At 38.9% G+C, this 27,124-nt stretch overlaps 2 protein-coding genes across 2 annotated transcripts; one reads left to right on the top strand and one right to left on the bottom strand.

Moving 5' to 3' along the window:
- Positions 1 to 2,212: 2,212 nt before the first annotated feature.
- Positions 2,213 to 5,755, top strand: LOC109989093 (peptidase M20 domain-containing protein 2). Its single transcript, XM_020640717.3, has 7 exons — positions 2,213 to 2,682; positions 3,185 to 3,333; positions 3,421 to 3,563; positions 4,384 to 4,538; positions 4,876 to 5,002; positions 5,174 to 5,281; positions 5,445 to 5,755. Exons 1-7 carry the CDS (start codon positions 2,269 to 2,271, stop codon positions 5,582 to 5,584), a joined length of 1,236 nt encoding a protein of 411 aa, XP_020496373.1. The 5' UTR covers positions 2,213 to 2,268; the 3' UTR covers positions 5,585 to 5,755.
- An 886-nt stretch (positions 5,756 to 6,641) lies between these two features.
- On the bottom strand, positions 6,642 to 27,124 carry LOC109975718 (gamma-aminobutyric acid receptor subunit rho-1). Its single transcript, XM_065966507.1, has 10 exons — positions 26,455 to 27,124; positions 18,504 to 18,554; positions 18,305 to 18,411; positions 17,276 to 17,343; positions 12,798 to 13,021; positions 12,528 to 12,610; positions 11,837 to 11,977; positions 11,201 to 11,353; positions 9,755 to 9,951; positions 6,642 to 8,338 (listed from the first exon to the last, which is right to left on the bottom strand). The coding sequence occupies exons 1-10, from the start codon at positions 26,559 to 26,561 to the stop codon at positions 8,033 to 8,035; spliced, it is 1,437 nt and encodes a 478-aa protein (XP_065822579.1). The 5' UTR covers positions 26,562 to 27,124; the 3' UTR covers positions 6,642 to 8,032.

The following is a 27,124-nucleotide window of genomic DNA, read 5'->3' as shown; positions in this document are numbered from 1 at the left end:
TTGAGGCCAAAAAACATGTGTGATCATGTGAAATTAAACACATGCTCACAGGCTAAATCCCTGAATAAGACAATGAAGTGACACATGGCCGCCTCCGATGTCACTTAATTGAAACACAATGCAGAGTGTCAGCAGCGTCGCCAGCGGGGCGTAAAGAAAGTTGACAGACAGGCCATGTCAGGAGGCAGTCCTGGTGTCAGCTTTCTGAATGTGTTCAACATATCTCCTCCTGTGACTGACAACTACCCCCAATTAACCTACAACTCAAATACAGAGAGAAAATACACTCTCTCTCTCTCTCACACACACACACACCTGCTCTCTCTCACACACACACACATCAGACACACAAAAAAACACATGTACACACTCCCGGGATGAGTGTGTGGCAGCTGTGGAGCTTTGTCTTTATTCATTCAGTGCTAATTGACCTTGTTTTCTGGGGCCAGATCGCGGTTCAAGGCAGAGCAGTGGTTGATTCCTGTGTGCAGTCATGTGAATAGCTACAGGCAATAAATAACAGAAATGAATAATTAAATACCTTGCTGGATATTTGTCAAGGATTTTTTCATAAAGGCTTTATTCCTGTCCTTTATATTTACCAAATAGTTTGAGGTAAAACATATAAAACTCTGCAGAATACAGATTAATTTCTGCTGCACATCTGATGAATGCAGAGGCTTTAAAGTGTCACACTGGTTCCCTCTAGTGTGCTGACAGACAGATATGTATACAGGATTTTATTCCCAGCCTCCCTTTTCTGTCATGATTTAGTACATCAAAACACAAAGATACTTCATTGGTTTGTCTAGCATTCTGCCTCTGGAGCTTTGGGATGTTATGAAATTGCATTTCCCTGTCTAAATTTTCTAGATATTAATTATTTAGATGTTAATGTTCACATGCAGTTTGTGATCCAAGTTTTACTCTTCAATACAGTTTCAATAGTTATAAACTGAGTGTGATTCTTGCCACTAGATGGCGATCCAGTTTAAAATAGACTAATTTAGCACCACAAAAACAGTTTGAATAAAACCCTGATGGGGTCCTTTTAAGTTTCATGGAAATAGAAGCAGATGACTATTATCTCATGTGTACACTAAAAGACCAGCCTCTCTCTTGTAATCATGACTTGTTTGTCAGATGTCTTATAAGGACTATAAGGGAAAAGTACAGGTCATTTTATGAAGCGTAATCTATTCATCCATAAAGGAAGTCTGGGATGAAAAGGTCCAATCAATTAAAAGCTACCAGAAGGTTTCCTTAACATAAATCATTTTCTTGGTTATATGTTAAAGAACAGTAATTTTTTTAAAAGTCAATACAGTGTTGTTTTAAAGCCTTTTTTTTTTTAACACTGAAACAGTTTCACAGTTCCAACCATATCTACTGTAAGAACAATGTGGAAGAGATTACAGTACAGTTTCCTTTTTTTCCCACTGTGTGAAAGATAGGCCTATAGGTAGAAAAAGAAACAAATGAGAGCTTTAAAATATACACTTACTTTTTAAAAAAAAAGTATTAATTATGCAGAATGAATCCTGAAACTAAATTGATATTGTTTATGGAGTTATAACCTTTGTGGGCAAATTGTAGGCCTCTGTAATTTCTCTGTAGGCCTTTAGTCCAGCAGGAAGTCAGTCACTTGACCACAAAGTGAATGTCTGTATCAATTAAGTTGATAAAACCTTACTTACGTAGGTAATAAAACATTTATGCGAGCAAGTAATCAACATGAAAGTTATTATTTAGGTTTCTGAGGCCTGGCTGTCTTTCCATTCAGTTACGTGATGACGATAAAAACGTCACAGCACGTTCGAGTGGTCACCCTGATTTGACATGTTTTTGGATGCTCGGATGGCAGTGTGTTCACGATCTTTATTTGTAATTAAGATGGGGGGGAGGAGGGGGGACGAAACTATAAACGCATTGATCAGAAATAAACAAGTTATTTCACATGTAGAGCAATTTACCGTCATAGCTCATGCCCTTAAAGAAAAGACAAATCCAAAAGAATAGTTTACAGTAGTCCTCCTTGAATTTACGATTTAAAAGAACTATCAACCATTAAGTCAGCCTCTACTTTTGTCTCTCACATTTCTGCATATTATGACGTCCGTGTTTTTTTTTCAACTTTCCGAGTTGTTTTTTCCGACTTGCAAGAACCTTCAGGTGGATTTTTCAAGTTGGAAACTGATCTGTCCGATTATTCTGAGGTCACATGACTGCAGGGTGGTTACTCCATGCAGGGCGTTAACGTCGTAAATCATGCGTGAGCAAATGGATAAACTACAGCAGATGAAAGACGCCGCCCAGCTTAGTATTGAAAGACATAAAGACGACCTGTACAGTTTAAGTCGGGACATTTGGAGCCGACCAGAACTGGCTGGAGAAGAGACGCATGCGCACGACAGGCTGGTCAGCTTCTTCTCTCAGGACAAAACATGGACGGTAGAAAGTCACTTCAAAATGCACACCGCTTTTCGTGCCAGCTGGGGCCCGGTGGGCGGCAGGGCGGGTGGGTCGGTGCTGAACGTGGGGTTCCTGTGCGAGTACGACGCACTGCCGGGTATCGGGCACGCTTGCGGGCACAACCTGATAGCAGAGGTGGGAGCTGCCGCCGCCTTGGGGCTGAAAGCTGCCCTATCAGAAAACCACACTGAACTCCCTGCCCCAGTGAAGGTACGAGAAGTGCAGTGTTACTTTAAAAACAGCCTGAATCATATATATATACTTTTTTTTTAAAACAAAATAAACCCTTTAATACCCCCTGGTGACTCTCACTCAACAACAAAAATGTTACTCCGTTTCTTAAGCGTTCAAAGACAAAGCTGCGTTTGAAATGAATTCACATTAGAGTCAATAATGAAAACTATGTTACAAAAACAAAAGCTGAATTTGTTCCTTTTCATGAATCCATATTTTTCTTTTTTTAATTTTGTATCATGATTTGATGTTAACATAGTTTGTATGCCCCATAGCTTCAACAATATGAAGAGACAGTTTTAGTTCCTTAATGACACGCCTATAAGCCATGTTAGTCCACAAACAGTCATTACATGCATGTCCTGTAATTATTAATAAAAAGATAACCGATCTGTGATGATATAAGCGATGAGTAAAAAATCACACTGAGCTGATGATTATGCCAATTAATTGAACCAAACCATTTTTATAATACCAGATAACTGTTATTGGAACTCCTGCAGAGGAGGCTATAGGAGGAAAGATTCTCCTACAGAAGGCAGGGGCCTTCTCTGACCTCCACCTCATCTTCATGGCTCACCCAGCTCAGCAAGACATTTCTTTCCAGCCCTGCATAGCACTAGATGAGTAAGAGACTGTTTACCTCACAGTATATATGGATTTTCTCCTACTTATTGCAGATAACCTTTAACCTGCTGTGTTTATGCTTCACAGGGTGTCAGTAAAGTACCATGGGAAGGCGGCACATGCTTCTGCGTACCCTTGGGAGGGAGTGAATGCGCTGGATGCTGCTGTGCTGGCCTACAACAACCTCTCTGCTCTGAGACAGCAGCTCAAACCAGAATGGAGGCTTCACGGTGAGTATCAGGTCGAGTCTGTGATAGCTGAGCTTTGAAATTATTTAAAACCACCAACAACAGATGTCAATGTACCTTTAGCGGACATGAATGTCCTTGATGTACATGAGGTAGTAAAAATGTCAAACACATTTCCATCTGCTTAAGAAGAGCAACAATCAGTCAATTAACAGATCGATGGATCAAAAGAAAATGAATCACAACTCTTTCTGTAATATTATAAAAGTGATGTCCTTTAAGGATAAGGGTCTCTGCAGACACAGTCACCACCACACATGTATGGATGCCCATGGGTGACAATTCAGTGGCATTACTTTTGTCTAAGTCTATATTTTATTCACAAAATTTAAGGGTGAAGACCCTCTCTTAGTTTCTGTTAGTGTAATAGTATTTGCATTTTTCAAGAGATGGAAGGTTATAATGTTTTTTTATACTTGGTATTTATGGTGATATATTAGTTATATGACCCACTGTGTAAATGGAATGTGTATTGAAAAATGAAAGCCACATTACTTCAATGTTACCATGGAAACCAAAGTAGTGAAAAGTTTGGTGAGAGGAGCGTCTAGAAAAAGTTATGCAACACATGTTCATGTAGATTTTTAAAAGTCAAAGCGATCCTGTTCCACTTTGTGATGTCCTTTCTATTTTCCTCGTACTCGTCATCTAACAAGGATAACAACCAGATCAAAGTCGGGCAACACATTCTCATCCGCTCTTCACAGGTGGATGTTTTATCTCTCTTGTGGAAATCACAATAAAACAACAATTTGGCCTCCTAACCCTTTTATGTACATTGTGATACTTTCCTCCACAACAGGCATCATTAAACATGGCGGGGTGAAGCCCAACATCATCCCTGACTTCACTGAGTTACAGTTTTATCTGCGCACCCCGTTTGCAAAGGATCTTTGTGTCCTGAAGGGAAAGGCTGAGGCTTGCTTCAGGGCGGCCGCAGTCGCCACCGGCTGCAAAGTAAGTCAACATAAAAATATTGTCTTAGCATTTGCTTCCCTGTTTACTGGACACACAGTATATCCCTGGTAAGTAGATTAATACTCCAGTATGGATGTAGGAACAGATCTCGTATGCTGTTGAGATGGGTGGCTGTTATATAACATTGCCCTTTTTAACATTGAGTGTTGATGTTACATAATTCACATTTATCTTCAGGCTACTTTTCTCCTACATCTGCACTTGCTTCAGGCAGCTTTAGCTCACGTGACAGGACATGCATGGAGCTTCAACAGGCTTTAAATACTGTGTAGGGATCTCTCCCTGCGTCATGGTCTGACATTTTTGTACCCTTTAGGTGGAGATAACGTACCCGGCTCTCGAATACCATAACATTCTGCCTAATGCCACACTTGCAAACCTGTATGAAAATAATGGAAAAGCTTTGGGGATTCAGTTTCCAGAGCAGCCAGCCAACTTTTCTGGTAGGAAATGATTTAATAAAAACAAGTATTAATATTAATTTAAGTCTCTTCCTGGATTGTGTCAGGGAACTTGCAAGAGCAACACTAGAACTTTGATTTATAGTCTTTTTTTAGTTAGTCACTGAATCATCAAAGACTTTTTATCACAGTGATTTCATAATTATCTGGCAGGTTCAACTGACTTTGGCAACATTTCATTCGTTGTTCCTGGGATCCATCCTTTCTTCTACATCTGCACTGATGCGTTTAATCACACGGAGGAATACACAGAAGCAGCAGGTATCACAGCATGTTTCTGTTTGGAAGAAAGTAACCTGAACTACACTCAGACATTACCAGCTGTCTGGTCTTTCTAGGTCACTTAGTTTTCCTGTTTAGTTTCTATATACCCGAGTTATATACTTTATTTCCCACTCTCTCTCCCCCCCCCCTTCTGTGTCAGGAGCTGAGAAGGCCCAGTTGTTCACCCTGAGGACAGCCAAAGCTCTGGCTATGACAGCTGTGGATGTAGTTTGCTGTCCTGATCTGCTGAGCCAAGTGAGAGAGGACTTCAGGCTGGCCAAGCTGCAACAGGAGATATGACAAGAAGTCAGCAAAACAGCTTCGACAGTTCCAAAAATACAATGACTTTGATCATTTCAAGGGTTTTATTGTCTTACTCTGCAGATAACACTGGCATGTTGACAGTTATGATGATCAATGTGCTCTTTTCATAAAAAAAGAAATACATTTAAATAAATGTTTTATAGCTGACTACTTTGTAATTGATAATGTGATTTTACTTATAGCAACGGAGCCTCTGTGCTTCTACTGATGTCAATATGGGGACCTGTATTTTTAGGTTTTTTGGTACCAGTAAATGATGTTTACATCAAAACCTCAATCCATTTTCTTCGGCTTATCTGAGGTCGAGTCCCATTTGCAACAAGTAAAGTAAGTCAACCCAGACTTCCCTCTCCCTAGCCATGTTATCCAGCTCCTCCTGGGGGATTCCAAGTCGTTCCCAGGCCAGATGGGATATACAATCCCTCCAGCGTGTTCTTGGTCTACCCCGGGGTCTCCTCCCAGATGCCTAGAAAACCTCCAAAGGGAGGCGTCCAGGAGGCATCCTAATCAGATGCCCGAACTCAACTTAACTGGCTCCTTGCGAAGGAGTAGCGGCTCTCCTGTCCTTCAACTACCGCAGAATGTCTGAGCTCCTCACCCTATGGCTGAGTCCAGCCACCTTCTGGAGGAAACTCATTTCAGCCGCTGGTATCTTTGATCTTTTTCTTTCATAGTGAGACCTCAGGGGATAATTCGATTACTGATAAAAATTAAAAAAAAAAAAACATGCAAACTATAAGGAATCATATATATATATATATATATATATATACGTATGTATGTATATATATTATAATATACTGTATCAGAGCCGGGAAACAGGATCATAAGAAGGGACCAAGACTGTCAAGGATTTATGATAGAAATTCTGCCAGATGCCTCAATTGTCAATTGACATAAAGTATATACTATTTTGGAGTTTTCCGTTGATTGTAAACAATGTGTTATTTCATTATTTCCATTTTTTCAAGCAAGATTTATTACATTAAGAAGACTTCAGATGAACAGTAATGTGAATGTGTTGCTCAGCACCTCAGCTCAGTTACAATAACTTTCATATTTGCAGAAAACAAAAACTTTTATTCCACATTTTCAAGAGTTTCATTTCATATCTCTCTGTTTGGTAATTAAATTGCAAAAACCAACAAGATGTATTTTAAACATATCTTTAGCCCATAAAAGTATAAAATAGTCTGAAGCTGAAAAAGATGATAAAACTAGCAACTAACAGCTCACAGTGAACCTCAAAGCATCGAAACACCAAACAGTGGAGATGAGCTTCAGCTGCATTACAAAAAAAGAAAGAAAGGACATTAAGAAAAAGCAATACCATCATCAGTGTTTGGGACTCACCAAGCATGTTTTTTTTTCTTTTTGTGTGATTTTAATTGACTGCATTTTTTTTTAGCTTTATAACAAATTAAACTTGCAATAAAGGAAGTAGTTTGACAGCACAATAATTTCATTGTTACAAAGATCACAATACAATGAAACATATATTGAATCATAGTTTAACGTGCTGCAAAAACAAAATAATCATTCAAGAAGACAAATAATCTGACTATTGAGTTGTTAAGGGAAAAAAGTTCCACATTTTTTTTAAATCACTTTTATTGGATTTCTTACCGTGTGTGAGATGTGAAGATTAAAACACTTTTTGAAGTGAAGAAGGCTAAATATGAAGCCAGAGCTACTGGGCTAACAGCCTAGCTTAGCACCATGACGGTAAACAGGAGGAAAGAACTGAAAGGCTCTGTCTGAAGAAAGGTTTTTTGAAGGTTTTGTTGGTGAGCCAGGCTAACTGTTTCCCCCCACTTACAGTGTTGTGCTAAGCTAGGCTAGCTAGCTGCTGGCTTTGCCTTTGAATACAACAGACAAATATGACAATTATACCAATCATCTCCTCAAAAATTCCACTAGTAAACAAATAGCCTGAGCTACTAAATACTTTTTAGTTGGCTTCTGATTGTCAAAGAGGGCCTTGAAGTGTCAGAAATCTATTTTCATACATTTATCAGTTCTCAAAACGTGGTCAGTAGGAGTAGAACTGAAATGTTGCCAAACCTGCACAAATACAAAGGGCCGTGTAAAAGCATCTGTCTGTGCAGTTGTCCTCAGTCGACAACATCCAAACGTCTTTCCAGCAACAGCCAGTAGTTACAGTATGACACCACACAGACCAGAGAGTGACAAAATGAGCCAAGATGTCCGTCCTGTACATGGCTCATTTTTCAACTCTTCAGTTTTAAATGGCTGGGTCAAAAAGAAGGCAATGGTCACCAATCTGTTAATGGTCCCCTTGCATCTTATGAGCAGTCACTCTGTATGAAAAGCATCAAATGCAATGTTTGTTTGTTTTCTGCTCTAACGCAGGATCTTTGAGTCACATCATGGACGGCTCTCACCGAGGTACTGCATCCTGCGTTAAAGGTAGATGGACCAATAGATGATGTTAAAGAGGATGTACGCTCCAGGAAACATCCACCTTGAGTATTTGTCTATGGCATGGGTGTCTATCCAAATGTTCACGTAGCCTCTGGATGGCTTCACCTGACCGGTGATCTGCGGGTCGTTAAGTGCCACTTGGGCCAACATTCTTGGCTCCTGGCGCCCGCCGTTCTCGGGCATCCCATAATTCCCTGTTGTGTTCATATCCATTGTCCCGTAACCAGTGATCTGGGGGTCGATCATCATGTCGTCTGGGTTGCCAATGCCACAAGTGCATGGCAGCTAACGAAAAGGAACACAAAGTCATTTTAACACTTTGAAAATCTGCTTATTGTAAACAAACTAAAATGCAAAGAGGAATACATTTGTTTCTCAAGTGTTAAGCGTATTTTCTGCAAACTCAGTGCTTGTTAATAACTTTGGCAAGAAACATTTATAGGAAGATGTTTGTGCTGGAAATGCTCCTCAGGGTACGTGGGCAATTTGGCTCCATATGCTGCAGCATTTGGCAGATGAAGAATAGCAGTATAGTACATGAGCTGTAGTCCCAGAAATAATTTGCCATAGCCCCGAGAGCTTAAACAGAGCCAGTTTTGAGAATATTCATCTGCTTATTGGAAAGGAGCATGAATAATTAATGTCTCCATGGGGTTTGAGATATTCTGATGTGTAAAATATCTTAATACAAAATCAGGTCAGCCATGTCCTGTTGTGGCTTAAAGAAGAGTAATCATGTGGCTTTTTGGCTTTTAACTAAAAGGTTTTTCTTCTTTGCAGTGATTACAAAATGTAGTTTTTTTAAATTATCAACAGCAGTGGGCCATTTAAAAGTTAAAAAAAATAAAGAATAAAGGGACATTTAAATCAGCCCATAGGGAGATTGTGATCGAATTAAAATGTTAGATATGCATGAAATAAATCGAGAATTAAATCAATTTAAATGATCATTTTTAATAACTTTGAGGAAGATCTGCCCAGACGGCTGAATGTGACGACCATCAGCAGTTTTCTGCTTGCAAGTTCCCCCTGTTAGAAAAATAATTAAGGACAATGGCCTGCAGAATAACTGTAAAGGATATGATGTCCTACGTGTAGCGCCACATGTATTGTGCGCACAATTTGAACGAAAAACTACATCAAACAGAACTATGAAGTTTTCTGCATAGGGAACCTGTTGTAAATAAATCTTTTATGTAAAAAAGTAGAGTCACAGTGGCTTTTCTTAATTGCAACACGGAAAAAGAAACGGAAACAAACGATTATTGTTTTGTTTTTTGTTTTGTTTTATGGTTTTATACTTTGTCAAAGCGTCTTTGAGTTCTTAGAAATCGCTATAAAAATGTCAATGTATTATTATTATTATTATTATTATTATTATTATTATCATTATTATTATTATTATTATTATTATTATTATTATTAATAATAAGAATGTAAACATGATGGAAATTAATCCTTAAGAAAGAAAAGGGTTTTTACCAAAAATTCAAAAACCTGAATTAAGTACAAAGTTGTATTTTTACACTTTTTTGCTCAAATTATGCTCAGAACTACTGCACTTGCTTACACTAATGTTGAAGGCTTTGGTAAAGATAAAACTGATAAACTTAAATCATCACCATGTCACAGAGTAACTTTGTTTTTAACTGTCGTGATCAATAACCACAAGAGGAATAAAAAACATGAAATGACACTCACTCTCTCCCTTAGCTTCCTTTCCTTCCTCTCCTGCACCGTGGAGAGGTAGTTGACTGCTGCGTACTCTATCACCGACAGAAAGACAAATACAAAACTGACCCAGAGGTAAATATCTACTGCCTTGATGTAGGAGACTCGTGGCATGGAGGCGTTGACTCCGGTGATGATGGTGGACATGGTCAGCACTGTGGTGATGCCTGGAGAAAAACCAACAAACAAAATTGGTCATACAGCAATTCTATTTACTCGACTGGAAATGGGTAAACAGCTCGCTGGCTCTGTCAGAGCGTAGCAACATCAGTGTACCAGCATCCTGTTCTTTTACACCTTAAATACTGTTTGTATAATCCAAGCAGAGCATGAAATGCAAAATGTGCTGGTTTATGGGAGGATATGTCCTGGATGGATCATTTGTGAGGTAACAAGCAGATAATTTTTTTACGACCATATTGAGTCGCTTAATAGAACGGAAGAACAGCTAGCCTTGTAACAAAAGCAGACTAGCAACTCTTATACTGACTTATTAATAAAGTGTTGATATTACATTGGTGGGTTCTGAAGGTTATTTTCTAGATTTTTTTGGTACCTCCAGAGACATGCTAGATATTTTCTACTTCTACTCTTTCTACTTCCTCTCTTTATGCCTAGCAAACTAACCAGCCTGTGGAAAATCCCGCTTTCCAGCACCTATACATGTTCATTATAATGTCATATCATTATAGTACAAACAACTATTAGCATTGTAACAGGCCAGTGTGAGACAATTATTTTTGTCCAGCACCAGTAACATCTGGAATCTCAGCTGAATACTTGCAACAACACAAGACAACAACACATTAATAAGCTTTTCTTTGATGATCTTGATGGGCTTTTTTGTGAGTTTTGATGTAGCCGAGCTATTTACTTCCCTGTTATCTTATAGTGCTAGGCTAAGCTAAACGGCTGTTATTCATAGTTTTATAAATATCTCCCTTATATGAGAGTGGCATGATCCTCTCATCTTACTTGAAGGAAATTAAATGAAATTTCTCAAATTACAGGTCACTATGACGAAATCTGTCTGGCCACACCAGTGATACATCCAAAACAATTATGGACAGACATATTACCACTCTGTTGTGTTACTTGTTAAAGTAAAAATATATACATATATATGTATATATACACAGGAATAAAACATATTTTAGATACTTCAATGTTGTAGTAAAAGTGGATATGATTAGTAGAGATAGAAAGGGTAATGAAATTATAGTCATTCCTGTCTGTGTACATGTACACACATACTTTATTTCAGCCCTGAATGAGGTATAGCCCCAGTTTGGTTGCCCATGTCAGAATTTTTTTTAGTTCTGCCCCTGCTTAGTCTCTCCCTTTTTCTAAGGTATTACAGCATTATGTATTTCCCATTATTCTTAAAATCATCTCACTGTTTTGTTTTTGTCCTACCTAGTGGCACCCTGGCAGGGACGGCCCTGCGGTCGATCCAGAAGGACACCCAGGACAGCATGACCATCAGAGTCGCGGGAAAGTAGGTCTGCAGCAGGAAGAAGAAAATGTGGCGCCGCAGGGTGAAGTGGATGTACAAACGATTGTACCAGCCTGGAAGGTAGAAATGTGAGTGTTACACATACATGTTAGTTGCAGATAAAACATACAAACATTGCCTAGGCAAAGGTTCCCTGCTATTGTGACGGGGAGGGATACCAAACAAAATCCCTATTCTGCTTCAGGTGGCACTTCTGAGCTAGAAGTGACTTGCAGTCATAAGAAGGCTGTAGGGATTTCATGGAGGCTTTTCAGCTGCATGCAAGTGGTTGGAAGTAGTTTGACTCCTTTCGTCTCACAGTTAGGATTAAATATGTGTACCTTCTTCTTGGTGTCACTTTCAAGGGATACATGATATCATTTAAGAGGACTTCATACTTTAGTAGGAAAAGGCTTAAAAAGTTAAATGAGATGCATTGAAGTTTGATTCAATTGTGATCTAGTTATTACATGCATGATGCACCAGTTGGGTCAATTTGCATAATCACTTCAGTTTGCTGCTTATATTAAAAGTGCTTGTGTTGTGGATTACTGTACCTGTGCTGCTGTAGAACGCCAGCTTGGTGGTGGTGTGAAATTTCTGGATGAGAAACTGGGACAGAGATATTCTGTCATCGGTGTTGAGGGATTCGTTGCCTTTCTTCCAGTACAACATCAGGTCGTCGTCTGTGTATGCATCTGCAGGGAAAAGAAGTAGAAACAAGTACACCTTGTGTGTATCAGGACAGATGAAGTTTGAACAATGCAGGATGTTACTGTGAACTAAAATTCTGACAAAGAAGATGTACTGAGACAAGACTACAACTCTAAAGCAGTAGCCAATAGCAGCCCCTTGATTCTTCAGTGACCAATAAATCATCTGACGTTTGTCCTTTGGCCTCGCTGTAAGGGGGCTGAATGGACGAGGAGATCTTTCATTTGAAGCGATACGTTATCTTTGTAGCATAGATGCTCAAAAAATGTAATGGCACGATATATATGAAATTTCCACTGAGCAAACTTGACATTTTGGCCTGAGGAGGGCAAAAGAGAACAGAGCATGTGGGTAAAAATTGTTGTAAAGTAGACTACTTTTATCTTGATCGTGGTGTTGTAGATACTCAACATATCTCCTGGCTATCAAGTAATTTAATTTGGATCAAACATGGGGGGGTGATTTAGCACGTTAGCATTGAAAGAAGCTTTGTTATGGCCAGCTGTTGGTCATAGATGTGATAAATCCACTCACAGCTCTCAATCTCCAGGGAGCAGGTTTGGGTGTCCAGAGGGAAGCGGCTAAGGTCCATGTTGCACATGGCGGTGACAGTCACTCTGCACAGGGAAAACAGCAAAACATGAAAAACATGAAAACTACAGGGACATAACTTATCCTTTAAGTGCTGTATTCTTTTCTTAGGGATTAATGACCATAACAGCTGCTTGCAAATGCGTCTCATTGTGTACATTTTTGTTTTTGGCTCAAAGTTCAGACCAATCAGTCCTCTGCCGACATGTTTACCTGAGACTATACAGCACGTTTCCGTCAGGGTAAACCCTCAGCATGACATTATCAGTTGTGGTGTCGTGGATAAACGAGCGCTTGGAGTGGACGAAGAACATGTCAGGAACCCAAATCTTCTTCACCAGGCGACTATCAAAGGTCATGCTCTGGTTGTTGGTGCTCGGGAACGACAGCCGCTCGTCCTTCCAGTAGTGACGCAGGTATAGTGTCATGGTAAAGTCCTATTGGAGGAAAAGAGGGGGGTTAATTACTTGTGGGGCAGGTACAGATTAAGTACTGATAAAACACGAGTACCAGGCCGCCCTCGTTGAGGACAACAGCCTCTGTACATGGGGCGGGCAAACTAACTGCTAGGCCAAGCGGTGCCCGAGTGACTGATCTATTTTAACATAGCATAAATTATTTTACGATTTATAAAAGTAATGCAACAATGTGCGAGTAGCATGTTTCAACTGTGGCTGGTTAAAATGGAACAACTTTATGTACGTTGTATAAAACGTGGTAGTTTCTAAACCAAGGGTTCAGGCCCTCCAAATGTCCACAGGATGAATCTTATGGGCCATGAGATCATCTTTATTCAGACCTTTCTCCAATCTCTATCTCCATGCTAAAATATTCAATCATTTCCATATTCTGAGAAGCTTTGAAAGGTCTCTTCTGTGAGGTAACTTAAGACTTTTAAACGGTGACATTAGGCTCCAACCAGACGAGTGTTTTTCACGAGCTAAAAAGGACATAGGAACTGTTGGTTCAACCTTTAACAGTACATGTGTTTTCTCATGAGCATAAATGATACACAAGAGATGACCATTTCTTTACTGATGATAAAAACCACTTCTGATATAATTTCTACCAAATATCATAGCATTTTACTTTCCAATCACAGCCCGGTTGATCTAAAAATCTGTTTCGGCAGAGAAAAATCTGCATTCAACTGACAGCTTCGACCACTTTTACTTAATGACGCACAATTCCATCTGCAATTAGCTTATTTAATAATGGATAATTTATCTCCAAATGAAACTCCTGACATCACTGACTCAACTCTTTGGAAAGCTGAATGGTATAATGAAACTGAAATTCAAATACATTTCTGTTCTCTCCAACCGAGTGAGTGGAATGTTTTTAAAACCATAACATTTGGAATTTGCAGAAGAAAGATAAATGACTTGCACGACAGAAGCATACAAGCTAACAGAACACTCATAAATCAGAACTAGTACAGGGATGATTTCCACAGACCCGAAAGAAATGTATCAATGTTTACAGAAGTGTTTACAGAGGACATTTACCCCAAAGACGTAACTTAAGTCTTCTCTTACTGGTTTTACTATTTTTATCTTCTTCTACTTCTTACTGTCTTTTATTTATGGTCTTATCTCGTATTTATGCTCATATCTTAATCTCCTCTTGTGTTTTAACTTGGTAATTTCTTATCTTACTTACTTTGTCTATTTATGTTTCGTATTTATAGTTAATTTTTATTTTTATTAATATTATAGTTTTGGGTTTTTTGATCCTTTAACCACTTGTTTTTATTTCTTTTACTGCGCTTACCTTCTCATTGCTTTTTATTTGCTTTTATCTCTTAGTTTCTTACATCTTTTTAAATCTTTGGTCCTCTTGGTCTCAGCTCATGTTGTTGGGTTCTTGTGTTCCTGGGTTCTTATGATGGTTCTTATGCTGGTTGGGTTATATATGTCTGGTTGTGTATCGTGCACTTTGGGTTCTTTTCTGTTGAATTGTTTTTAATTATTTTTGGTATTTTGCATCTGTTATATTCTTACTGTTGTTAATGTTTTTCTGTGTTTGGTTTAGTTTGCTTTGTTCTTGCTGTTTGTCAAAGCACTTTGTAAACCTGTGTTTTTAAAAGGTGCTATATAAATAAAGTTATTATTATTATTATTATTATTATTATTAAGAAGACATTACAAAGGCAATACACATCTCCCCTAACTAGAAAGCCACAGGCCTGATTGTTTCCGTATAGTTTTAATTAACAAAAATGATAATATTTTTTATCCATAACACATTTACACAAGTTAAATCAGGAGCATAAAAACAATTATTTAAGAGCAGATAAATAAGAGCAGGCAGAGTTAAAAACACAAGCACAAGAGTACTCAGATAACGTACCTTCTATCATATTAGAAATATTTAAGCACTCTATTACAAACTGTCAACTCCCTGAATCCCTATAATGTGCTGACATCCCCTTGATACTGAAAAAAAAGATAAGGATCAGACCAGCCCAACATCAAATCCTATGGCTCTCCTCGGCTGTGATCTCAAGGTGTTTATTTTAATCCTGGCCAACAGACTCAATGAGTGTGTTGCTAGCACATCATGATTAAACCGGATTTAATCCAGGAAGAATTTCCTTTTTTAATGTAAGGCGCCTGATGAACATAATGTACTTGAGTCATAACAAAGACTCTAAAATACCTATACTAGCTCCTGATGCTGAAAAGACTTCAATCAGGCCGAGTGGAAATACATTATAACAGTCACAAGGAGTTTAACCAAAACTTGGGTCTAAATACTTCCCCGACAGCCTCTGTGATTGAAAATTGTAACAAGTCACTATCTTTCCCTTCACAACGTTCTTTTTCTGACAGGGCTGTCCTCTGAGTCCATTATTATTTGTGTTCGCCATCAAACCCATGGCTATTAGCATAACAAACCACCCTTCCATTGCTCAATTAATCCAAAGTGGATAATCTTATCTCCCTCTACGCAGATGATTTTATTTTGTTACTCTCCTGCCCTGAAGAGTCCCTGCTAGGAATTCCTAGGAATAGATATCTCCAAAGACCCTAAATTAATGGACAAACTCAATCATTTGAATATGATATAAACACTCAAATCCACCATTGAAATCTGGAGACTGCTACCACTGTCTATGGTCTTTCGAGTTAATGCTACAGGGAGATAACTTATCCTTTAAGTGCTGTATTCTTTTCTTAGGGATTAATGACCATAACAGCTGCTTGCAAATGCGTCTCATTGTGTCAATTTTTGTTTTTGGCTCAAAGTTCAGACCAATCAGTCCTCTGCCGACATGTTTACCTGAGACTATAGAGCACGTTTCCGTCAGGGTAAACCCTCAGCATGACATTATCAGTTGTGGTGTCGTGGATAAACGAGCGCTTGGAGTGGACGAAGAACATATCAGGAACCCAAATCTTCTTCACCAGTCTTCTTCATTGAAATCTGGAGACTGCTACCACTGTCTATGGTCTTTCGAGTTAATGCAACCAAAATGACGGCACTCCCTGAGTTCCTTTACTACTTCCAATATTTACCTATATTCTTGCCAAAAGCCTTTGTTATTCAATTCAATGGGGATTCAAGGGACATGGCATCTCTAAAACGCATATAACTAAGCCAAAGCCCGCCTGTGGCCTTGGTCTCCCTGACTTGGAGTACAATTTTTTGGCTGCAAACTCGAGAGCACTGATGTACTACGCAGGATGTTTATCCTGGTAAAGTCACCTATACAGTACCACATCTTCATGGCTTGCAATTGAACAGGACCTTTGCAAAAACCTGCATCCCCTCTCTTCTCTTTTCACAAACCAAATACCCAGAAACTGTTACAGGTCATGGTTGAAATATCTTAAAGAATTTGGTATCTGAAAATAAAATCTACCCGAAACTTCTGCTTTTACTCCTTTTTCCCCTCTCTTATTGATTATACTTACTCCAGGCTCTGGAAAAATAAAGGCATCATCCATATAGCAGACTGTATATATACTACTATATAATATAATACTTTTGCCACCTTTGTTCAGTTGAAGGGAAATTACTCAATTCCAGACGCACATTGGGGCAGATTGAATACTACATCAGCGCTAACATATCAAGCTTCCAGTCAATCCCAACACACATGGAACTCTCCACTCATCTGAACCAGAGCCCTGATTCAAAGCTATTAGTCTCCAGATTTGTTGATGTTACCCGGTTTCCCAACAGAATCTAAAGGAAGCCTGGGAAAAAGGACTTGGCATTTCAGATGGTAATGAAACCTGGGAAATATACGTGAGATACATTTACAGCTTTCCATATACTCCAGACACCAACTAACAACATTTAAAGTACTTCATAGGCTTTACTATTCCTTCACTAAAATGTAAGAGTGCACTTTGACCCACTTATTTTGGTCTTGCCCCAAACTAACTATGTTCTGGTCTGGTTTTTTTCAATGCTTTTTTGAAGTATACAATTCTGGCATCACACCAGATCCATGCACATCCATTTTGGGCAGAATGCAACATCTCGAAATCTGTCACACTTATAACAAAAGGCAAGACAACATGGCATGGCTGTTGCACAGAGAAACATTTTTGCACTCTGGAAAAATGAAGATGTACCTTTTTTTCGTTTAATCCTGGCAGAAAAGACCAATCTCTTTCACATGGAGAGGGTTCAACCTAGTGTCTCTCTCGGTTGGAGACCTGACTCATTATACTCACCATATCCACCTCAGAGATGGTGTCCAGACTTTCAACCTGAACATCGACACCAACAGGAATTGGAGGACCTGAAAGAAAATCAGAAGCAATAGAAATGCATGACCAAGAAAGAAGTGTTGTTTTTCATCATAAATACTTGATAAACCTGCTGCTTGTGTGGCTGTGACAGTCAACATGACCTTTACAAGGATTTTTGGAACTTTTTTTTGTAATGTGCTTCCAAAAAGAACCACAAATCACATGAATAAAGCTCAAATGTTTGTGCCACGACTTTTTGTCGGTCTGGCTGGGATTCTACTTCTGACCTATTTCTGCCTTTTTACTCATCATCATCATCCTCCAGTAGTACACCAACGCAATAGTGTCACAATAATAGATCAAAGGTGATGCAGTATTGGATGAAATCCATCTCTCTTCCAGCTGAGAAGCTCTTGATGGTGGAAATCAGATGCAGCGAGAGGATGCTGCAAGGGTCACTTGGTTTATTTTCAGCAGCAGATTGTCGTGTGATTACAAGCACTCGAGTTGTAATAAAGCAGCATGCAGTTCTCTGACACAATAATTCCCTTATGGCTGATTCATTTTTTTGTCGTTGAATACAGCTCTCATGTTTGTGGCTGTTTGTCATAAAATACAAAAAGATTAAGAATATATATTTCATTACTATCTTGTAAAAACAAATGCCTGTTTGACTTTATCCCTGCATAATCCTACAGCCCAAACAGCCAACATGAAATCCCTGTAATATACACTGATCCAAAGACATGTATTAACACTCTCGTGATGTAAAGAACTGAGCTGCATTTGGTGACTCAAGCACAGCTTGCATGGATGGTGTCATTAAAATCTCCAAGAGCTTAATGCATACAGGCCCGGAGCAAGGTCCCCTGCACGAATCTTATCCAGCTGCACTTGATGACTGAGCATGCAGCCTCTGTAGCATCCTGGCTGAGTGGAAATCATGTGCAGAGGAAATGTCTGAGCTTAATAAATTAAGAACTCTAATAAAATAAAAAAAATAGTACCGACCTCCAAATGCTGGCCTCATGGTAAAATCATGGTCGTCTATTCTCAGGAGTTGCTCAGACTTTGTCATTGGAGATTTTGTCATGTCTGGACTACGTTTGTAAATTGGACTGCAAGAGAAAAAAAAAAATCCTGTGATGTTCTTGATTTTTAAATTCATTAGCAAAATAATGATAACTAACCAAAGATGAATACAACTTACCCTCCAGGTTTCTGACCTCCACCTCCATCCATGTTGGTTTCTCTTCGCAACCTGTAAACAAGTATGATAAATAAATAAACCAAAGAGCATCCGTTACATAAGGGAAAAGACTTTGCATCTATTATTAAGATGGAGGCAATTAGATTGTTGTGTACTGTTTTACCTTAAATTGTGGTCCTTTTTAATACAAGTTCTTTTATTTTCATCTGCAGAGCTGCAACAAGTAGGACTTAGCTTCATTAGTGGATCCAAAGAAAACTATTCTGCAATCACTTTGATTATCCAATCATCTTTTTACAAGAATAAAAAGCTAAACATTTACTGGTTTCAGCTCCTCAGAGGAGAGGATTTTATTCTACTCTTTGTCGTGTGTGACTCAAAACTGAATTTCTTTTTGGTAATGCGGGTGTTCATCTGACAGAACAGGACTTTTTTTTTTTTTTTTTTCAAAGATTTATTTTTGTGCTTTTTGTGCCTTTAATGCAGAGAGAGGACAGTGGATAGAGTCGGAAACCAGGGAGAGAGCGGGGAATGACATGCGGAGGGAGGCCACGGGTGGAAGTGAACCCGGGCCTACCGCTCGAGATGAGAGCCTCAACACATGGGATGCGCGCCCTAACCATTGCGCCACCAGCACAGGACATTTGAAGATGTCAGTTTGACTGAAAAAATTTGGACATTTTATTAGGGAATTAATGCTCAACAAGTCAAGAATCAAACTGCTTAAAAGATTCATTTTTCATGAGAATAATTGTTAGTTGCAGCCCAAAATGTTTGATATGATCTATTCTGTTTAGAGTTCAAACAATAATTAAAGTCATAATTTAGGAAACAACAGAAAATTACCCAGCAATTACACTGATAATCAAGATTTTAAGTTATTTTATCAAGAAACAATGCAAATCATTGGCTGGTTCCAGCTTCTCCTAAGAGCAGACTTGATGCCTTTCTTGTCACAGATTCATGCTATCAGCATTCTTCACTATTTTCACATTTGTTTCTGTTTTTGGGATATTTAATAGAATAAAAGATGAATTGAGTGACAATCTGCAGATTATTGAACTACAAAAGGACGTGTTAAGAGTAGGAACAATAATTTGTGTTTTGTTTTGCTCACTTTCTTAGTAGATGTAGCACATCCTGTTACATCACACACATTTGATCTTCAAATAACACAAAGGGTAAAAGAGCCTTTCCTCATCACAGCCTCTTAAGACAAAGCCAGCTCTACATTTTACTCACATTTCATGAGGGCTGTACTATAATAAGGCTGAATTTTCAGGCCAAAGCACAGAGTGTCGGAGAGAGAGAAAAAAAAAGAATTCCAATAGCCCTAAAATGGATTATTAGAGTAGAGCATGTTGTGACACACAGGGCCAAATCCCTGTGACAACCACAGACATGCATTAAGAAAACACCACAGAAGAAGAGCAAGTGGGAGGGGAGAGGTGAAGGGACAACAACAAAAAAAGATAAAAAAAACATGACAATAGCAAAATCAAACAGTCGGAGATGGGTCTTGATGCTCGCTACAGTGTTCTGCAGGGTTCAAAGTGTGCTACTCGTCTGCACCCATCCAGCAGCTGGTTCCTAATCCTCTTGGCAGAAAGGCCTTTCCAATCCCCTTCTATGACTGCCTACAGCACACAGAAGACTGACGACTGTCTGCACACTGCTCTGATCGGTAAGGCCGGATGCCGCCTCTGCTCTGCAGCCATGGACCTGCATGCATGCAATTCTGCAGAGGTTGGGGTCAGGGGTTAAGGCACATATTCCTGCACACTAAGACCATTCTGTACACATTATGCTTGCAAAGGCGAAGAGCAATGACTATAGTAAAATGGTTTAAAGTTCACAGGCTGTATTATAAAACAGATCAACAGGATGTAAGTCTTCTTTTCATGAATTTATGGACTTATCTTGAAACTTAAAACACTGATGTATAGACCTTTGGAAACAATCAGGAACTTGGCTTAAACTCAAGAGCAACAAAAAGAGGAATTTATACACCACCCTTTTCAATCACCATACATATGTAGTAAGACTCTAGAAGAAATACCATTTAATAAGTCATATAAATATCACTTGCACTCCAAAGTTTGAATTCAGTATTTGCCAAAGTTGACTTTGAAGCCTTCTGGAGTGAATTTAGTTAATAGGACGGTTTTCCCATATGCACTGCGGAAATTATCTAGACAGTCTGTGCACCGTGCAGCAGTAACAGTATAGAAACGTCATATTCCCCCGTCCTATTGGCTCGAGGTAAATTCTCCGGAGAATATCCTGTGGCGTTCTCACATCTGCCCACTTGGACTTGCTATGGAAAAAATACTATGGGTCCGGTAGGAGAAACTCTGGGTGAAGTCCGAGTTAAAAATTTGGGTTCACATATACAGCTTCTGTGGGAAATAACCTGAGTTTTTCAGAAGATTTCTGCAAGTGTGAGAGCCTTATAAATGACTCATCTGAACAGAACACAAGGAGGGGTTTAAAGTAATTCATTCATTTATTCACAGTTCCCTTCATGTTTAAATGACGTTTTGGTTCCATGCTCTGGTTTAACATCAGTATCGGCCTGTTGATAGACATCGGCCCATCAGCATATAGTGCGACATACACAAATGTCAGAGGCCGATATTATGTTGCATCAATTTAACTGACTGCTGATTCAGAGAAGAGGTTTCATAACTGGAGAGGAGAAGTCACCTGTTGTGCAAACTCTGAATTGTTTTCAAGGTCGAACATGAAAGAAAATGTTGTGTTGTGTGGGAGTCGTATTGTCTCTGGGAAAGATCAGCAACACACACTGTTTATAAGACATGTTCCAGTTACATCTCAAGAGGGGACTCTACTAACAACAATTTCAATACAACACATCTCATAGCTCATTTGAAAAAACAGACACAAATAATTATAGTATTAAGAAAAACATCAGTGTAGCTTTTTAAAAATATTTTTAGAAAAAGCCCCAAAACATAACAACATGTCACGATACTAACAAGACAGAATAAAATGATTGTCAGTTTTAACCAACTGTGTAAAAACGTTGTCCTTTTTTTATTTATAATTCAATAAAATAAGGGAAATAGCAGGTTAGGTCCAGGCACCTAGTATTTGGAGTAAAGAGGGTGCGTGTGACAGAGATAGTCTTAGGTTGTGAGACATGGGTGGAATTTTATTCTGAATAATGTCAGTACCTAAATATCCGGACTTAGCCACAGGATAATAGGAATACATGTGAGGCAGGGGCTTTAGTTACATCACTTTAGTAACACTATCTATGTGACTTAATGGATGTATGAACCATAAGTTAGTGTTGGTATCCTCTGTAAAAGTATTGTGTATGTTTGACCTCCTCCCTATTCAGCAGTCTTCTTTTGTTCTTGTACTGTCACATGACCTCCTCCCTTGCTTCCATCACAATTACTAAAGCTGCTAAAAGGGGCTGAAAAACGATGGTGCGAATGTGCTCTGGTAAATATGTCAGGACGTGGCAGAATTTTTCAATGACTGGCTGAGAAACATAATGGTAAAACTTACAGGACAGATTCTAGTTTACAGACTTAAAATGTTGCTAGCCAACTGGCTAATGCGATTTGCCTTTGAGCAGCAGAATGTACCAGTGATGAATATATGGGCTGATTTAATCTTAGATGAGTATCACTCATACAGTATGAGTCTGAAGGCTGAAAAATCTGAAGTTAGTCCAGATTTTTAGGTGCATGTATAAGCATTAAAAAAAACCTTGGAACCTCGGAAAAACAAGCAAGATTATTCTTTTCATATAATTTAAGTGTTGTTTTTCTAACCCAAAAATCATCAAGCGAGAACAGAAAAACGATCCCTCGAACCACAAAACATCTGAGGATTTTCCCCTCAGATGGGTTCTTGTGTGGGACTGTGATGTCCTACACAAATCCCCCTTTTCCCGCTCATCCTCCTCAAGGCTGCGAGTGGAAGAAAAAATCGGAGTAATGTAGGCTGGTGAAAAAAACTCTCACAACCCACACCAGCAGCCTCCAGACGCTTTTGCAATTTCACACTCAAGAGAGGAGGAGCGGAGTGATGAGAACCAGGGAGAAGAGGAGTTTGACTCCTGCATAAGTATACTGAGAACCCACCCCCCCCCCCCTTTCACCCCCTTAAAAAAGAGGAATGAGAGATTTACACTTGATTTGTATTCTTAGGCTGTGTGTGTCAGCAGAGAGAGGAATGTGTGAGCAGACTTTTAACTAGTTAGGGTAAAAGAACAGTGAAGCTCACATTTGATAACAAGGGGATGCTGGTGTTGAGAGATTACAGAGCAGCTGTGAGCCACTAGTGCGCTCTTTCTTTTGAAGATTTTCCACAGATGATTATGGTTGCGCTCCTCTTATACATAATGATCATCTTTATGACCTCAGGGCTGAAAAGGATCAGTTTAAATGAGTGCAATTTCACAGAAGATTGTTTAGATTGAGCACAAATGCTCCATCAATAAGATCGCTGCAGTCTGATTGTTCGGTATATATGATAACAATCCATCATGTAATGTCGAACACATTTATTTCACTAAGATGGATCAGAATTTTAAGAGTGACCAGATCGCTGTTTGACGTCCGATCTATAAAAAAACAACAGTTATTACATGGATGGTGATAGTGTGTCTAAAGGCAGAGGGATTATGATTTGACATGGTTTGTTGAATATATTAAGTGGATGCAAATCATTCAGCACTGACAGCATTGCGTGGAAAACATATTCTATACTTCCTGCTTGGAAAAGTCTTATCGTCTTCACCAGTGATGAATGCAAAGACAGTTTGTGACTTGAGTGCCTCAGGGTGTATTTGTACTCACAGCAGATATTTTCACAAAAGAGTCTGCTGACACAAAAAGACTGAAAAAGAGTCCAGTCCTCACTTGTTATTTACAGGAATCTTTTAGAAAGATTGTCTAATGTGTTGCGAGTCGCCTCAAGGTGTTGACTTAGTACAAAAATGGTGAAAAGATATTTCAGTTAATCAAGGGGAAACCTCCAGTGTTGAAAAATGAAGCTGATGTCGATGTGCAAAATCCTGCAGTTCGTCAAGTGTCCACTTGAGGGTTGCTTCAGAAGCACCTGATGTCACATACACACCCATTCAAAAAAGCCTACTATTACAGCAGCAACTAACAAGCTTACAGCCTGTTTTAAAAAACGCAAGTCTGATTAGCTCATGTTTCCATCGACACACACTGTACGAGTGGAATCATTTTCAGCTGCTCTGATGGACAGGTGGGTGCAGTGTAATGGTTTTTGTAAAGAGGCTTAAAAGCCGCCTCAGCTCCAGATCTTTGCCTAAAGTTAGGTTAACTGAAAGTTAGTTTGAGACAGTAGGGCTGGTTAAAAATATCAATTCATCAGTGCATTGCAATTTTTATTTTCCCAATTCAATATCAATTCAGGGAAATCCTGAGATCGTTTTTTTTCGTTGTAATTACGCCCCTCTACACTGGGGCACTGTGGGTGCTGTGAACTCAGGTCAGGCACAGATGTGCACTTTAGATCATACTGTACGTTAATGTTTTATCATTTGTTGATCAAATAATTTTTGAGTCAGTTTATTCAAAACCAATACAAACAATGCACACATAATTATTTAACAAATATCAGAAGGTAATGAGTTATCTGGGTATTCATCTTTATGTATTATTAAATCGATATTGATCAATATCGAATCGATATCGACTCATGACCCAAAGAATTGAATTTGAATTGAATTGTGAGGTTGTGGACAATACCCAGCTCTATGAGACTGCATTTGCAGCATGACGACTGCCATGAATGGGGACTCCAAAGCCCCCTGCAGGACCAGTTAGGTGACGTCACTCAGGCATCGTCCGTTAATATTCACAGTCTATACAATTAATCAAAAAGTCGAGCCAAAGAAAAAAAAAAACTGTTTAGAAAAATTAAATATTCCTCAAGCTAAAAAGTTGATAAATAATGTCTGCTACTTTTCTTTCTTTTTGTTAAGATCAGTTAAATTTCTTTGGCTTTTTGTAAAAAAATGTCATGTCAAATCATATCACGATTCACGTCATGAAACGAGCATGTATCAGGCAAACAATAAGGAGAATAAGTGAGAAAATAATCCTCACATTGAGCAATAATGAAAGTTAAAATGATTTTCAGCCTCAGTGTGTGTTCTCTTCTCACTGATCTCCATTTGATTCTCAACAGGTTTCAAAAGCCTTTCAGAGTTGTTTGTGATTATTTTCCAGAGCTCAAACATTCATCTTTTTAAATATCATGAAGTGTTGCTTTAAAATATGCCCTGGCTGTATCGCATTTCTCATGTAAAAATAACTATTCTTCCTCTACAAGTAGAGCCTGACCGAGTAACCTGCCAGCCGATAATATCGACCGATACAAGCATATTTAGTGACCATTGGTATCGGTTATTTTGCTGCAGATTTGCGCCGATATTACTTGAATTATTCACCAGTCAAATAGCATTTCTTTTGAGTTTCATTGTATTACACTAGCAGTTCTCTTTGTACCCAGCACATTACAACAAGCATCATCACTCTTCAGAGTGTCAAGCTGTGATACACATACATGCACAGTTACCTTTTAGTTGAGTTACTATCTTTGATTCATTAAATATCTTTTCCACAAGTGTTTGATGCATTGGAGGGATCAACACATAAAATTGTAAATCTATATTTCTCTATCTCTACAAATCGAAGATAGATCTAAGAGAGATATCGGCCGATATATCTGATTATATGTCTGATTTTTTTCCTCCCTGACATAAAAATCTGTTCAGACCCAAAACTCCCATATCAGTCAGGCACTTATAAGTATGTTTACTTACTTCATATGATACGCAAAATAACAGTTTGGATAAACGACAGGTATTCTTGTGAGAGCTGGAACAATTATTACATTAAGAAAAAATAAAATCTACAACTTTATTGATAATCACAATCACATGTTTAGCTAATATAGCAGAAATAACTGGGCGTGCCTCTTCAAAGAGAATACTTTTTAGTTTTCTTGCTCTTGGGATGGAAAATTCTTTGAGTTTCAAACTAAACTTTAAGTTTTAGGCTAAATATATCGGCACAGATTCTATAAACTGACAGAATAATCAGCAGCTAAGTTTGATTTTAAAAATATCTTTTACATTTATTCCTGAACTGTGCTTAACAGTTTGGTAAATAAGGCCCGAGACATTATTTCAACATATTTCTGCTTCTTAAATGCCTGACTGCATTTTAAAAGATTTTTCTTCATCATTTGTTGCTTTATGCTTCATTTTGTTCCACTATCATTTAAGTAATTATAAACAATCAGTTACAAAATACTGATGCTAAGTTATTTGTTTATTTTAAAGTTATGTCATATGAATGTATACACACGTATACAACAAGACCAGCAAATACGCTCCTTTCTATTCAATCAATATCTAAAGTCACGGTCAGTTCAGTCAACATTTTGGATAGTTACAGATGCTGTATGAATCTAGTTCAGTCCTCCTCAAAACATTTAATCCAGTGGACACATTGACGAGGCAGCAATTAGCCTAAATAATCACCTGAAAATGACATTGACTACAACTGCTGGCAGTGGGTCATTAACTTGCCTGAAGCAGTTGTGGGGCAAGAGAACACAGCTTTCACTAGTAGTACATAAATAGATGTGAGGATTTAGTGTTCCCTCTCTCTCTCTCTCTCTCTCTCTCTCCAATCTGGCATCTGAAAAAGTATTTTTTTTTCGCGAGGGGGGGAGCAGGAAAGTGACTCAGGAAACACTGGACAACACCATGTAAACATAAAAAAAAAAAACATGTCTAAAAAGATAATAAAGACAAATGAGATTCAAAGCAAAAGGAGGCTTTAAAAGCTCAATACACCAAAAATAAAAATAAAAGCATGCATTCCAGTGTTTGTCTTTGCTACATTCATGACTCTTTTGGCATTACCTGCTCTGTTTGTAGGTCTCCAGCTTGTGACCCCTCTGCTGGACCATCTTCCCTGCTGCACCGACGAGCCAAACGCAGAAAAGCACAAGTACTGTATCCACCTGCATGGTTCACATTCCCCAGAGGACGGACCTCTCCTGTCAGTCAGAATCGTCTCCCCTCAAGGGTTTGGAGCACTCTGCCGTCCTGAGACATTCCCCTCCGCAGCTCTGGAGCCGATAAGAGAGAAGAAAAACAGCAACAGCAACAGCAGCAGCAGCAGCTACACTATTCTACGGCCTTGGTGGAAAACATCCTACGGTGCTTAATCTCCACAGTGGGAAAAGCAATTTTGACTAAACCCATAAATCCTTGAGCGTCAGATGGTACAGATTTGATCCCTGCAGCGGCGGATGTGCCTGCCTCTCTTTGCTCTGCTCTGCTCTGCTATCCTGCACTCTGATGTGCTCTACTCCACTTTGCACCGCCCACAAACACCAATTCGCACAATGATGCAGTGTGCCTCATTTGTAAGGTCAACGGTTTAGAGAGACAGACTCACAGAGGATCCGGGGGAAACTCTGTGCCTGTCTGATGTGAAATGAAGCTCCTCCTGATGCTTCAGGCTCATATCAGGCATGTCAGCAATGGTTTCATGCTGCACAAAAATGACAGATCTGCGTTGTCTCTT

Source organism: Labrus bergylta, chromosome 18 (assembly GCF_963930695.1).
Source record: "Labrus bergylta chromosome 18, fLabBer1.1, whole genome shotgun sequence".
NCBI lineage: Eukaryota > Metazoa > Chordata > Actinopteri > Labriformes > Labridae > Labrus > Labrus bergylta.
This window is presented reverse-complemented; position numbering and strand designations above follow the sequence as displayed.

Excerpts from the sequence above, each read along its gene's own strand:
- LOC109989093 (XM_020640717.3), top strand. The coding sequence starts at position 2,269 with ATGCGTGAGCAAATGGATAAACTACAGCAGATGAAAGACGCCGCCCAG. Across the intron at positions 2,683-3,184 it reads AACTCCCTGCCCCAGTGAAG|ATAACTGTTATTGGAACTCC; the intron begins GTACGAGAAGTG and ends TTATAATACCAG. Across the intron at positions 4,539-4,875 it reads CAGTCGCCACCGGCTGCAAA|GTGGAGATAACGTACCCGGC; the intron begins GTAAGTCAACAT and ends TGTACCCTTTAG.
- LOC109975718 (XM_065966507.1), bottom strand. The coding sequence starts at position 26,561 with ATGCAGGTGGATACAGTACTTGTGCTTTTCTGCGTTTGGCTCGTCGGT. Across the intron at positions 18,412-18,503 it reads GGAGGTCAGAAACCTGGAGG|TCCAATTTACAAACGTAGTC; the intron begins GTAAGTTGTATT and ends TTTCTCTTGCAG. Across the intron at positions 9,952-11,200 it reads CCCTGCCAGGGTGCCACTAG|GCATCACCACAGTGCTGACC; the intron begins GTAGGACAAAAA and ends GTTTTTCTCCAG.